This window comes from Macrobrachium rosenbergii, chromosome 17 (assembly GCF_040412425.1).
Source record: "Macrobrachium rosenbergii isolate ZJJX-2024 chromosome 17, ASM4041242v1, whole genome shotgun sequence".
Classification (NCBI taxonomy): Eukaryota; Metazoa; Arthropoda; class Malacostraca; order Decapoda; family Palaemonidae; genus Macrobrachium; species Macrobrachium rosenbergii.
In genome coordinates, this window is record NC_089757.1 from 39,331,743 (window position 1) to 39,344,887 (window position 13,145).

At 37.7% G+C, this 13,145-nt stretch overlaps 1 protein-coding gene across 1 annotated transcript in view; it reads right to left on the bottom strand.

Moving 5' to 3' along the window:
• Nucleotides 1–13,145, bottom strand: part of LOC136847626 (uncharacterized) — a 103,915-nt gene that overhangs the window by 43,978 nt on the left and 46,792 nt on the right. Inside the window, exons 6-8 of the mRNA XM_067119341.1 lie at nucleotides 2,289–2,921; nucleotides 2,081–2,142; nucleotides 1,778–1,893 (exon numbers count right to left, since the gene is read on the bottom strand). Of these exons, the coding sequence (XP_066975442.1) occupies nucleotides 1,778–1,893; nucleotides 2,081–2,142; nucleotides 2,289–2,921 (811 nt within the window). The remainder of the gene's footprint in view (nucleotides 1–1,777; nucleotides 1,894–2,080; nucleotides 2,143–2,288; nucleotides 2,922–13,145) is intronic.

Sequence of the window (13,145 nt, forward strand, 5' to 3'; positions counted from 1 at the left end):
CGTGATGAATACATATATAAAGTTAAATGCGCTGAGTCTGCTAGTGTATGTATGTATATGTATATATATATATATATATATATATATATATGCATACATACATATACTTACATACATACATATTTATGTATGTATGCATATATGAAGGCAAATGGGAGGAAGGAAAAGTGAAACATCTGAGAGGTTGCGAGGCCTTTCGACACACGGCCCTTTACTAGCAGACTCAGTGCATTTATCTTTAAATATGTATTCATCACGTTCCATATCTTCACGAACCAATTATACATGCATACATATGTATAATACATGTCCGTACATGAAACTTCTCATATATTTCAAATAAAAGCTTTTCAAAGGTTGTCAGTACAACCTTCATTGATGATTTAGTTAATTTAGCTTAATCATTTGCGCGGATGCGATTCTTACACACGTATTTTTCACACATGTCACTGACATGGCAATAAAACTAAAGGAAGCCTAAACAAGATTTGTATTATTTTTTAATTTCCAGTGAGAACTGTAAATTTTTGTGTGCAGTGAGCTCATGCAGATCCTGCGGCCTGGATGAGAAACTTGATGTCATATCAAGACTCGTCTGCTGATCATTCCGCAAAACTCTTTCTTAGGAAGTAGATGTTCAGTCGGTTTCTTAATTTATATCCGATTTAAGTTAACAGATCTTCCATGATTCTTGATATATATCCAATTTTTAAAAGAAAAGAATAGAGTAGAATTTAGGCCAAAGGCCAAGCTCTGGGACCTATGAGGTTATTCAGCGGTGAAGCGGAACCTGACAGTAAAAAGGTTTGGAAGGTGTAACAGGAGGAAAATCTCGCAGCTGCGCTAGCAATCAAGTGCTGGGGAGGGTGGAAAGCAAGACGGAAGAAAGACGCCCTTCTTGGAGGGCGCATCATCCTTTCATGCATTGTGACTCGCACATGACTACCAGCATTTTTTCTTCTGTCTAAGACCGAATGAAGAAAGCCTGTTTACACTAGCCTTTGGTAATGGTGTCTGTTAGGAATCTCAAAGGCAAGATATTTGACTCTTCAACTCTTGTCTTACATAAATCAATGACCCGACAATTCCTGCTACTGCTTGTTTTAATTTGCTTTCCAATTGAGGAACCAACGGGAAGGGAAGCTAACCCCTGGATCTCCCTCAAAGCCAAGGAGTAAAGACTGAAAGTTTCAGATGATCGAACACAGCGTCACACATCTTGGGAACAAATCGGAGTTCAGCCTCTTCCTGAAACTGTCTTGTTCTACACATCGATCGCTAACTCTGGTTTGACGTTCATGAGAAGGAATAATGTATTTACCTTTTTTTCTTTTATTTCATCATGTCATATTTGCATGGAATCATTATTTTTAATGTTTATTCTATCTTGCTCTTAGATGTATAGTATTTATATATCTGTTTACTGCTACTTGGCTTATATTTTCGACTGTGCACTGTCCTTTTCTGGCCAAGCATTTTACAGGGTGTCTCTTGTCAGATGGGGTTATGAATGACTGAAGAAGCCAGCTTGCTGAGGAAGATTCTCATTCAGAAGATTCATCTATGTAAAGATCTGCCCTCCACTTATTTTTTTCTTAAAGTCTTTCATTTGTTGTGGTTGGGAAATGCCGCGTCCTCTGCCTACGGCATTTCCAACGAATATTCTCATTTGTCTGCTTTCCTTTGTGCCCATAACATATAATATAGGGACACCAAGTGCATCTAAGCTAACAAATCCATACCCACCCATCCCCCCTAAAATACGCCCCTGACTAACCGTGCCCCTTGATAGAGAGGTGGTGTAGATGCCCATGTGATTCGAGGTCTGTTAGATGCCGGCGGCTCAGCGGAAGCAACATGGCGGTGGGCACCCCTAGGCCACGTGCCAGAACTCTGTTGAAGGGCAAAGCTATTATCAACAACAAGAGCGAAGAGATGCAGTCAGTGCTAAGATAAAAAATATTTGCGCTGTAAATTCTTGAGAGAGAACACATAGTGATTCTTCTAGATGAATCTCCAAACAATTCAAAAGCGACAAGGTCTGAAACTTGAAAACTTGAGCACCTAGTACAGTTAGTACCTTTGTTGGAGATTTTGGTCTTGCTCCCGAACTTGGACGGAGTGCACTTCTGGGCTGACTCTCTGAAAAATAAAAGACAGTTAATAGTCGGCAATGCATAATTCTGTCACGATATGATTTGGATTGTTTGAGGAAGGCTGGGAGGATTTTCACAGACAACAAATTTCAAAATAACACACATCTAGAATTTGAAGTCTAACCTCCTAACCTTTCAGTGTCAGTATCGGTGTCTGTTGTTTAATCGGGATGCCTTTGGTTTTTTCAGGTGAGCCAAGTCTGAGAGAACCTGAGGTCTTATGTGTAGCCGAAGAGGGTCTGATATTCTTAGCGCTGTGTTTGACACCCCGGCCTTTATGTGTCAAAGACGATCGATAGGGTTCCCCAGGGATCCTAGTATAGGTACTTGAACCACAAGAGCTAGCTCGCTCCTGGAGACCGTGGCGGAGAGGTTTCGCATCGAATAAAGGCTTTCCACTTCCTTTCTTTACTCTCTGGGCGCTCGAAGGTCTCGGTCTCCCAGTCTTTGGTTTCCGGACTGTTCGAGTGGAGGTGAGGCTCGAACTTTCTGAGGGTCTCTTCCCAGGAGTGGAGCCACTTCTATCCCTCCCCGGGACCTCCTCTTCAGGAGGTGTATGTGTAGTGCTGTCTCCTACAGATGGAAAATCGAGACCTTGATAGGCATGTTCCTCATCCTCATCATGTTTTTCTTCTCTTCTCTGTGTCTTCTCTTCACCTACTTCACCTTCAGTTCTGACTGCTCGGCATTCCTCCACAGGTGGCGATTCCTCCTCTCGCGAGTCTCTCCTTTGAGCAGCAGGTTCTGGTAAGTTTTCTATCGCAACTGTAAGAAATAGAGAGGAAATAAGTCGAAATTTTAATCGTCTTTGTAGTATTATTGACTGATGCTTCAAAACGATGTGAACTTGATACCTTTCCTAAAAATATCTTGCAATGATTCAGATTTTTATCTAACTCAGTTAACTCATTTCTGATTGCGTGATGAAAATAATAAATACTAATACTAGGATTACATAATCATGTCTCACACTGGGAACCAGTAATTATGAAAACCTATGGATGAAAATCTTAACACATTGAAAAATGGGAGGAAACCAATATTTTTCCAGTTTTGTTCTCAGGAAGAGCAAATCATGAACAACTATTCTTCTAATCATATACAAGTTAAGGTCAAGAAATGTCACTGAAAGTTTATGAAAACAACAAAGGCTGGATGCCAAGTAAAAACACATCCTTCAGGTTTCTGTTTATCCAGGAGGTTGTAGGATGTTATGATAATTGATATTCAAAGAAAATATGAGCTATTACTATTGGTGATAATGACAAGATTAAAGAGGAGAAGGATGGAGATAATCATTAAATGGACCATCTTTCTATTAGAAATCACGTTTCCCAAATTTTTAAGACCTGAGATGTCTACCTACATAGACCATCTTTCTGCTCATCAAGATTGTTATTCTCTTCCTATTTGCTCTCTGTTCCTTGGGAGAGGCTTTGTTTATTATACTTTGTAATTTCAATACATGTAACCTATCTGGGAATGCAGAGAAATATGGCCAGTCTGCTTATTGATTATTTTTGGTTCTTTTTTTTTTTATTTTGCTGCAAGGCCTGAACATTACTAGCCGACCAACTGTTGGAAGAAATAATTGTACAAGTTAGAAGGGAAGTTAAATCAAGCAGGAAGGCTTCAAGGGTCCATATGCCTTGCTTAGATTTTGCGTTTACATTGACCTTGTTTCCTATTGCGTAATTCATGGCAATATAATGTGAAACCAAAAATTATCCTTCAGTACGGTGAGTATCTAATTAGCCATCACGCAAACATTTCTAATTAATTATTTTCCATATTCTCTGACGACTCAACGAAAATGAAAAACCTTAAGAAAATTGAAGAAGCAACGCTTTGCCTTAGATAATGAATAACCATTTTTCTGGCGAAGTCACTGTATCAAGGTTCTCTTGTCATGACAAGCACTCGTGCTTTTTCTATGAAAGTAATTTGTAAATATATTATTAGACTGGAGATAAATATGTAAAGGTCAGTCAGTCCTAAACACTCTTCCAGCCATTACACAGACTGTTTCCAGGCGCCTAATTCATAGATCGGTGAACAGAGTCAGCTGGTTTTAACATTTCCGAGAACTTCAGTAGACTATATGAAAACTGCTGCTTTGTCCGGGAAAACTGGGTAACCTACTACACAGTCAGTACCACAGAGTTTCATGGTCGCAAATGACAGTTAGAAGGAGAAAAACTATAAAAGCGCTCGCTGATAAGGTGGTAAGACGAACGAGAGAGAGAGAGAAGGCATGTATCAAATAAAGGGGTGGGGGAGGTGAGCAAGGACTCCAGGGAGAAAGAAGTTGTTTTATGAGGAGGTAAACGCAGAGAGAAATGCTAATTGGCAATTAATGGATCTCAGTATAAAGACGCAGATGAAGAAGTACTGTCTGAAGAGAATGCAACCCTGGGTCAACAGAGCGAGTATTTTGAGGATTTGTTGGATGTGGTAGATGGGAGAGAGGCGGAGCTGAGTGATGCAGGAAGGGAAGGGGGTCATTTTGAAAATGCTGTGGAGATTACTGTTGAGGATGTAAGGAGGGCAATCAAGAGGTTGATGGAAGACACCGCAGTATGATGGCGACGGTGTGATAAAGTGGCTGTCCAGGGTGAGTAAGTATGTGTGAATGAGGGGAAAGCTCCACTGGAATTAGTGAGAGGAAGCTATAAGAATTATAGGGACAAACTTATACCAGGAAATGTGTATGGCAGGATGTTGGTCCAAATGAAGGAAATAAGGTGGAAGCTGTAGATATGAATTATTGTTTACACAGTGTCTGCAGTTTAAGAACAACTGAACAAGTGAGAAATGGGGAGGTATATAGAAGGAGTAGTGTGGGTGATTTTTCTATGTGTAGCCTACAAGATCTGGAAGTGTGAAAGGCATATTAGAGAGGAGGAGCCTCACCATCCAGGAAGTACGAGTGCTTGCAAGATATAGAATGGCACAGTATCAACTGCCACGGTAGTTGGCAGTTAGTAAAACCCAGCCACCAGAAGTACACAAAAACCCAGACTTTGGCCCTTTATAATTTTCTGGAAATATCCAGCCGACCGGGATGAAACTTTGGCTTTAGAGGTTTCCCACTAAGGTCTGATGATGTAAAAATTATGCAAGAACCCCTCATTCCAATACCACACAACACTGACCTGGCTCAGGTTTTTGTTGAACATCATTCTCGTCTCCGCAACAGCAACTTCAACAATCGGAATGAGTCCGCCTGTGTTATTCTGGATGACAAAGAAGAAAAAACGAAAGAAATGTAACCCACAAGAGCGTTGTGTTTATATGATCGCGTGCTTCTGAGTGGATACATTTGCTATATGTCTCCAAATTGTATTGCTTGAAGAAGTGCCAGCGTTTATCTCTCCAGGTATGGTAAGTGTTGTGTATATTATAATGGCACTCACTTTCTGTACTGAATGAGAAAAGTCTCCTACTTTTACTTTTCGCTTTCATCATCATTTATCAGGTCGTGGAGTAAAGCCCTACGCCCTGACCTTCATATCTGTCTCTTGTGGCTGGCCTTTACTGTACTGCCCCTTTTGTGATTTCATTACTTTTTTGCCTGTGATGTGCTGGGATGTCCAGCGTCTTACTGGTGGACCTTCTGTGTAAGTTTATGACACACCTAGTGCTGTGGAAGCTTTCTGCATAGGGCAATTCATCCCTGATTCAGAAGTTTCAGTATGTATGAGACAGTGATCGTTGTATTCTGTTTCCTTGTAGGAAATAACATATATAAAAATATATTATATATATTTTTATATATACAATATATATATTTTTGTAGAGTATTCGTACTGACCTTACTTTACTCCTTGCTTATGAATCAAATCAGGGGATCTGGCTGAAGTCCAGGGAAATTACTACACCTTGCTTAGCTGACTGCAGTTTCTGGGTCAGTGAGTACCCTAATAAGAAAACAGTTGGGCCGAAATCCGTATTTCAACAAGGAATTGTTGCAGATAAACACTTAGGGTTACTTTAAAGGGATTATATTTACAAAGTTAAACACGTAAATCAGAAGACTGGGGAACGATAGGCGGGGAAAGTAATATTCTGCCTCGGGATTAAATAATTCAGCAATTGTTCAAGTTTTGAAGAATAAATGGGGGGATCCTCTTGGAAGGGGCCTTGGTGATGTGAGGGCAGTAAGAATGTCACTGCAAGAAGCGCAAGACAAGCGGTTGTTTTCACAGCTCACAACACAGTCTGCAATTTGAAAAATGCAAGTGGTTATGTACAGAAATTATAACGATGTCGGCCAAGATAACTCAGTTCTGGTGCGAGCTGCGTATGTTCACACTTCACACTGGGGCTAACTGAGTCAGGACTTTGTGAGAAAACGCACTTCAGAAAAGGAAATGAATTCTAGTCAAAAGGTTTCAGTTGCGTGGCTGTTTGAAAGAACCTCGAATCATGACGTTACCTTATAACATAGCAGTGGAGAGCCTCGTCGAGAAAATACACCAGGGATGGAGGGATGAGTTTACTGGGTCACAAAATAAGGTACTGGGAGTGGCCATAAGCAGCCACGTTGGTAGGCTCAAGAAGGAGCTTGCAGGGGGATATGCTTTTGATCTGGCACCAGGTCGGGTTCTGAGACTGAAGCGGCTGGCTGGGCCCTTTTTGTAACCTCGCCAGCTTATTTTTCTCCTCTTTCCAGGGGGCGTTAGGAGTGCTAGCATCTGCCCTCTGGGTTCAAGATGGCTACCACTCATGTAGGTCAAGATCTCTGTTTTCTGTGACCTCTGGCCTCCCTACGTTTGCCCGTTTCTTTGGGGGACTCAATTTTCCTGGCAGTTTTTCGGCAGGATTTCACCTCCACCTTTTACGTGAAAGGAGGCATTTCAAGCAGTCACCAGTTCTTAGGAAAGGTCAAAAGATGTGCCAAAAGGGAGTATGGAGAGAGAGTTAGGTAAGGGCTGAGTTTCTCACGCCCTTCCTCAGTTAGTTATCGATATGAAAAATAATTCTTTTAATTTATAAATCAGTTAGGGAGTTGGGTTTGCTTATAAAGTGGTTATCCATGTTACAATATATATATATATATATATATATATATATATATATATATATATATATATATATATATATATATATATATATATATATATATATATATATATACACGATTAACACCACTAGATCGCTAACTTGTAAGAATCTTATGGTGAAAATACCAGACAGTAGGGTGTAGGTAGATCCACAAGTAGAGGAGTGAGAGGAGAGTTTTAGGATAGTCCAACACAACCCTCTTCAGGGGTTGGGCCTTAGTGTCCCCAAGGAACACACCTGGGGTAGTTAGCTGTTCCCTCTGTCTAATCTCAAAATTTAATTAAGCTCACACTGTGTTTTCCACCTTTTACTGGCCAGAGACTGCTTCCCTAATCCGCAGGTATGCGCCGACAACAGTGCCCGAAGCAGAGCTCCAAGCCATATCCAAGGAAATAAAAAGAACCAGCACCTTTCGTCCTCAGTTCAATCTGCTCTCTACCATTGGGGGCCTCAGCCCGATTGAGTATTGAGCTGGTGGAACTGACTTTCTCACACTGGATTGATTGAGCCCATTACTGGACACTGCCCAATAGACTTGGATCACATTGGTGTGGAGTTGTGTGTGCCAGCAGTAACAGGAAGCAGAGACAGTACGTGCCAAAGAAGGGAATTGGTTGGCCAGTGTCTTTTTCTTTGACTCGTTTTTTTATCATCCCTCTCTCGCAATTTCATCGCTCAAGTAAATTCCTTGTTTCTTCGACTTGGACAGTGAATTGTTATACCCCATGTGTGATTCCTTAAACAGTGCATAATGTAATACATGGCCCTTGCCAAGAAGTGAGTAGAGTAAACGTATTTCCTCCACTTGTTGCATTAACTAGAGAGATAGTAATTTGGAAATAGTCTTATCTGGAGCGTTATCAGTGCAAGTTACATACGTAGCCGTGCGTCTGTGTTCCCAATTGCCTGAAAAGCCGCCCGTACCGAGGCTGGTATCATTGCATTGCCGTTTGAGCTTAAGGACCACTTGCAAGTGGCCATTTACATGTACCCTATTGGGATAGTGATACATTAATTATCAGTTCATTGAACCACTGTCGTGCCCTTATTCCCACATGTTTATTTTAGTGAGAATTGTCCATTATTCCCACTGTGAATTTACCATGTTGTTTGTAAAATAAATCAGTGTTAAGAAACAATTTCTCACTTGCCGACCCTCCAGTTATTAATTATTCTTTCAGTTATTCTGTTTGCGGGTTTATGACGGTTTTTTTGTAAGGCTAAGATTACCAAGGTAAAGTAAGAAACGCAGTCAAGCCCTCGTAATCCACACACACACACACACACACACATATATATATATATATATATATATATATATATATATATATATATATATATATATATATATATATATATATATATATATATATATATATATACATATATAACTGGCCAAAACTCTCAAATAAGTTCAGAAGTAAACAAAACAGATTTTCCAGAAAATAGACAAAACTTAATTCAGGTGTTAGAGAAATACAGAAATGTAATAGCTATAGAAGGAGATAAAATAGGAAGAACTCATTTTGTTACATGATGGAGCCAAGCCATTTTTCATTCCTAATTACAGATTACCCATAAGCCAGAGACCCATAGTTGACAAGTTGATAGAGGAAATGAAAGAAAATGGAGTAGTAATTCCTTCTAAATCTCCATATAATTCCCCATTGTTACTTGTTCCTAAGAAAGATGGTAGTTGGAGACTTGTAATAGATTACAGGAAGTTAAATCCCAGCACAGTTCCAGATAGAATGCCGATGCCTGTAATCCAGGACATGTTAGCTCAATTAGGAGGGGCCGAAATATTTTCATCCTTAGATTTGCTTAGTGGATATTGGCAAGTACCTCTAGATGAAGAATCGAAACCAATCACAGCCTTCAGCACCCGTAAAGAACATTTACAGTTTGAAGTAATGCCATTTGGACTAACATCAGCCCCATTAACATTTGTCAGATTAATGCTACAAATTCTAGGGGACATAGAAAACGTTGCAGTATACTTAGACGATGTAATCAATTTTAGCAAAGACTTAGAAAGTCACCGCAGGACATTAGAAATGGTCCTAGAGAGATTAAGAATTGCAAAACTAAAAATAAAATTAAAGAAATGTCAAAATCTGATGACATCCTTAGAATACTTGGGTCATGTAATTAGTGAAGATGGACTGCGCATGCAGGCAGGTAAAATAAAGGCACTAGTTGATTACCCAGCTCCCACCAATTTGAAAGCATTAAGAAGGTTCCTAGGTATGGTAGGTTATTATAGATCTTTTATAAAGGGTTTTGCTACTATAGCCAAACCTTTAACAGAACTTACAAATAAGGACATTAATTATGAATGGAAGGATGAACAAGAATCAGCCTTTCAAACACTAAAGAGCAAAATGACCAGGAACCCTGTTTTAGTTTATCCAGATTTTTCCAAAGACTTCTACTTAGCTTTTGATGCCTCAAGTACAGGAATAGGAGCTGTATTGTTGCAAAAGGCAAAAACTAGAATGAGGGAAGTATATTATGCTAGTAGAGTTTTAAATCCAGCAGAAAGAAACTACAGTACCACAGAAAGAGAGTGTTTAGCTTTATATTGGCGTTTAAAGAAATTTAGACACATACTTTGAGGTCATAAGGTTAATGTGCTTACTGACCACAAACCTATTTGTCACTTATTTAAAAAGAGAGCCTTTACAAACAACATGAAGTTCAATAGATGGTTCATTAGTGTATTAGAATTTGCCCCAGAATTCAGGTATGTTCCAGGGAAATTTAACACCTTGGCAGATGCATTATCCAGATCTCAAGAAGAAACAGAAAAATGCATTACCACTAATACCTTTTGTTTTAGTTGTCAGGTAGTATATTTAGATCTAGAAAGAGTGAAAATACAACGAGAAAATGATGCAGAAATCAGACAAATAGTAGGACAGTTAATGACAGATAAATCCTTAAAACCTGATTTTGAACTAATAAATGGATTGTTGTATAAAAAGCCAACAGAGAAGAATGGTTGTTCTCGTCTATACATCCCAAAAGCACTAATCAGAAAAGTTTTAGAACTAACAAACTCATATAAGTTAGCAGGACATCCTGGAATTAAAAATATAAGCAGAATCATAACCAGAAATTATTTTTGGCCACATTGTAGTGAAGATGCCAAAAACTTTGTACAAAACCGTATAGTTTGTAATCAACATAAAGGTAACGTAAATCTTAAAGCTCCACTTGAAAAATATCCATTTCAAGTAGTCACAATGGACTTTTTAGAACCATTTCCAACCACTATTAGAGGAAATAGACAAAGTCTTCTTAGACTATTTAACTAGATATGTGGAAACAGTACCAGTAAGAAATAGGGATGCAGGTACAGTTGCAGCTCTTAAATCTAGAATTATCACACGACAATCATGTCCACAAGTTCTCCTTTCGGACAATGCTGCTGAGTTTACTAGTGATCTTTTAAAGAAAACATGTGAATTTTATGAAATAAATAAGTGTCAAATAACAGCTTATAACCCAAGTTCTAATGGAGCAGTGGAACGAACTAATCGTAAAATAAAGGATATCCTGAAAACTTTAGTGAGCCCACGGACAGAAGAGTGGGACTTAGCATTAGAAGACGTGCAATTCACATTGAATAATATTGTAAATGAGACAACAGGAGAATCCCCACATTATTTGCTATATGGTTATCAGAAAAGAATGCCTAACACATTATTAGACGATGCAAAACCACCCAGACATACTTATAACTATGATGACTATGTTGCATGGAAGACCAGACGTAATTACGAGACATTCATGAAAACAAGGGAAAAATTAAAAGATGTTCATAACACTCATGCCAAATATTATAATAAAGACACCATTAAACCAGACATTAAAGTAGGTACTCAAACTTATGTGCAAAATCATGTTCTGGAAGGGCCAAATGTAATGGTATCTCCCAAATTCACTGGACCGTATAGAGTTGCAGAAGTGTTAAAATTAAACAAATATAGAGTAATCAATGAAAGTGATCTAAAGGAAAAAGTAGTTCACTGGAATCATATAAAAGTAGCAAAAACAGAGCCATGGCCCTCTGAAGATATAGATAACATAAGACATGAAAATGGTGTAGATAAGGTAGAACCCGAAGATATAATCTGCGAAGCAGAGTTAAATATGTATATGTGTGTTGGTGTTTAACAAAAAATATCATAAATATAATATATGTAGTGAAACGTATATATAAAGAAAATGTCATAAATACAATGTAATGAAAATATCATAAATATAATATATGTAGTGAAAAATATATATAAATAAAATATAAATATAACGTATGCACTGAAAATATCATAAATAAAACATATACATATATATATATATATATATATATATATATATATATATATATATATATATATATATATATATATATATATATATATATATAGAAAATCTGATAAGAAAGGGATCATTGTTGAAAAGACATGGAAAATTAATGATAAAACATTAAATGCAATTCAAAGAGACATTAAATCAATTTTGCAAAAGGGTGATAATAGCAGTATTATTCATTTGCATTTTGTTATTCATTTGTATTTTGAGCTCAACGCTAATCACTCCTAAAAGAATTAGAAAACATTATTAAGTTTTACATCATAAAAAAAAACTCAGTCACTTGTAGAAGATGTATTCATGTATTATAATTCAACAAGTGCCAAAGTGTTTTATGACAAGATTATATAATTGTACCTTTCAATACACTGTATACCCATTTCCTATGATATATAATGAATGAGTAGTCATTCAAAAGGGAACACTCAAGCATTTTTGCATTAGAAGAACACGCTTTGCTGTTGTCATTCTTCACAGATCAAAAGTTTCAAGAGTGTATTTTGTTAAGAGAACAGGAATATATGTGTTATTTTGACAATCTGTATAAAAGTACTAATGCATATCCATGTATTCAAGAAATTATGTTAAGTCAAAACCAAGAAGGAGAGGTGTGTACAACTAATTATGATAAGTTTGAAGCTTTGCTTATAGATGATGAGATTTTTTGTGTCTTCAATAGAAAATGTTGTAGCTAAAGTAAATGTCACAACATTACTACAGAGGTAAAATTTAAGAATGTTAAATCTTTTACAACATCCTGTCAAGTAATTATCCCTAATCAATTGTACTGCGAACCTCATCTTTTCACAACATACACCTTCAATAAACATGTGCCACATAATAATTACTCACAAAAAATTTATGAATTTAAGTTGTCTCAATTAGAATTAAAGAAACTTGACAATTTGAACTATGTTGATGAATATTTCTACTATAAAGAAACTATCTCCCCAGTTTTGTCATTGTTCAATCTACTATAATGCTAGTAGTGGTATTGTAAGAATGGTATTGAGGGACATACTGGCTGGGTGTTGTCTAGTTTATTGTTGGTTCCTTACTAAATGCACGTACAGAACCTTCGAAGTTGTTATTGGCTGGTGCGAGCCGCAAAGTAGTTTCTACACACAGACAGGTCAAAACAGAGGCTATGTTTCGGACATCTGTGCTTGTGGACAGACAAACAGATGGCGATTGTGAGAGACATAATAACCGTACAATGATAAAACATATATCAATGGAAAGGCCAGAAAATTCCACATATGAACATTAGCATGAGATTCAAGCAGATTAATGGATACAATGCAGTAGCATAATATATGTGAAACTGCAAGACATTTGGTGTCTTTACAAACAGAAACATACATACAGTTTGACACAGAAGATTCGGTGGAACATTATGAGTACATGATTGGAATGCTTGCATGCCAATGCAAGTAGTGGTGATTGTACATGAATCGAAACAACAATGGTTAGAGAGAAACAGACAGAAATATGTATGGGAGAAGTTGCTTCCTTCAAGCGGTCCCCTTCAGGTGACGCACGGGA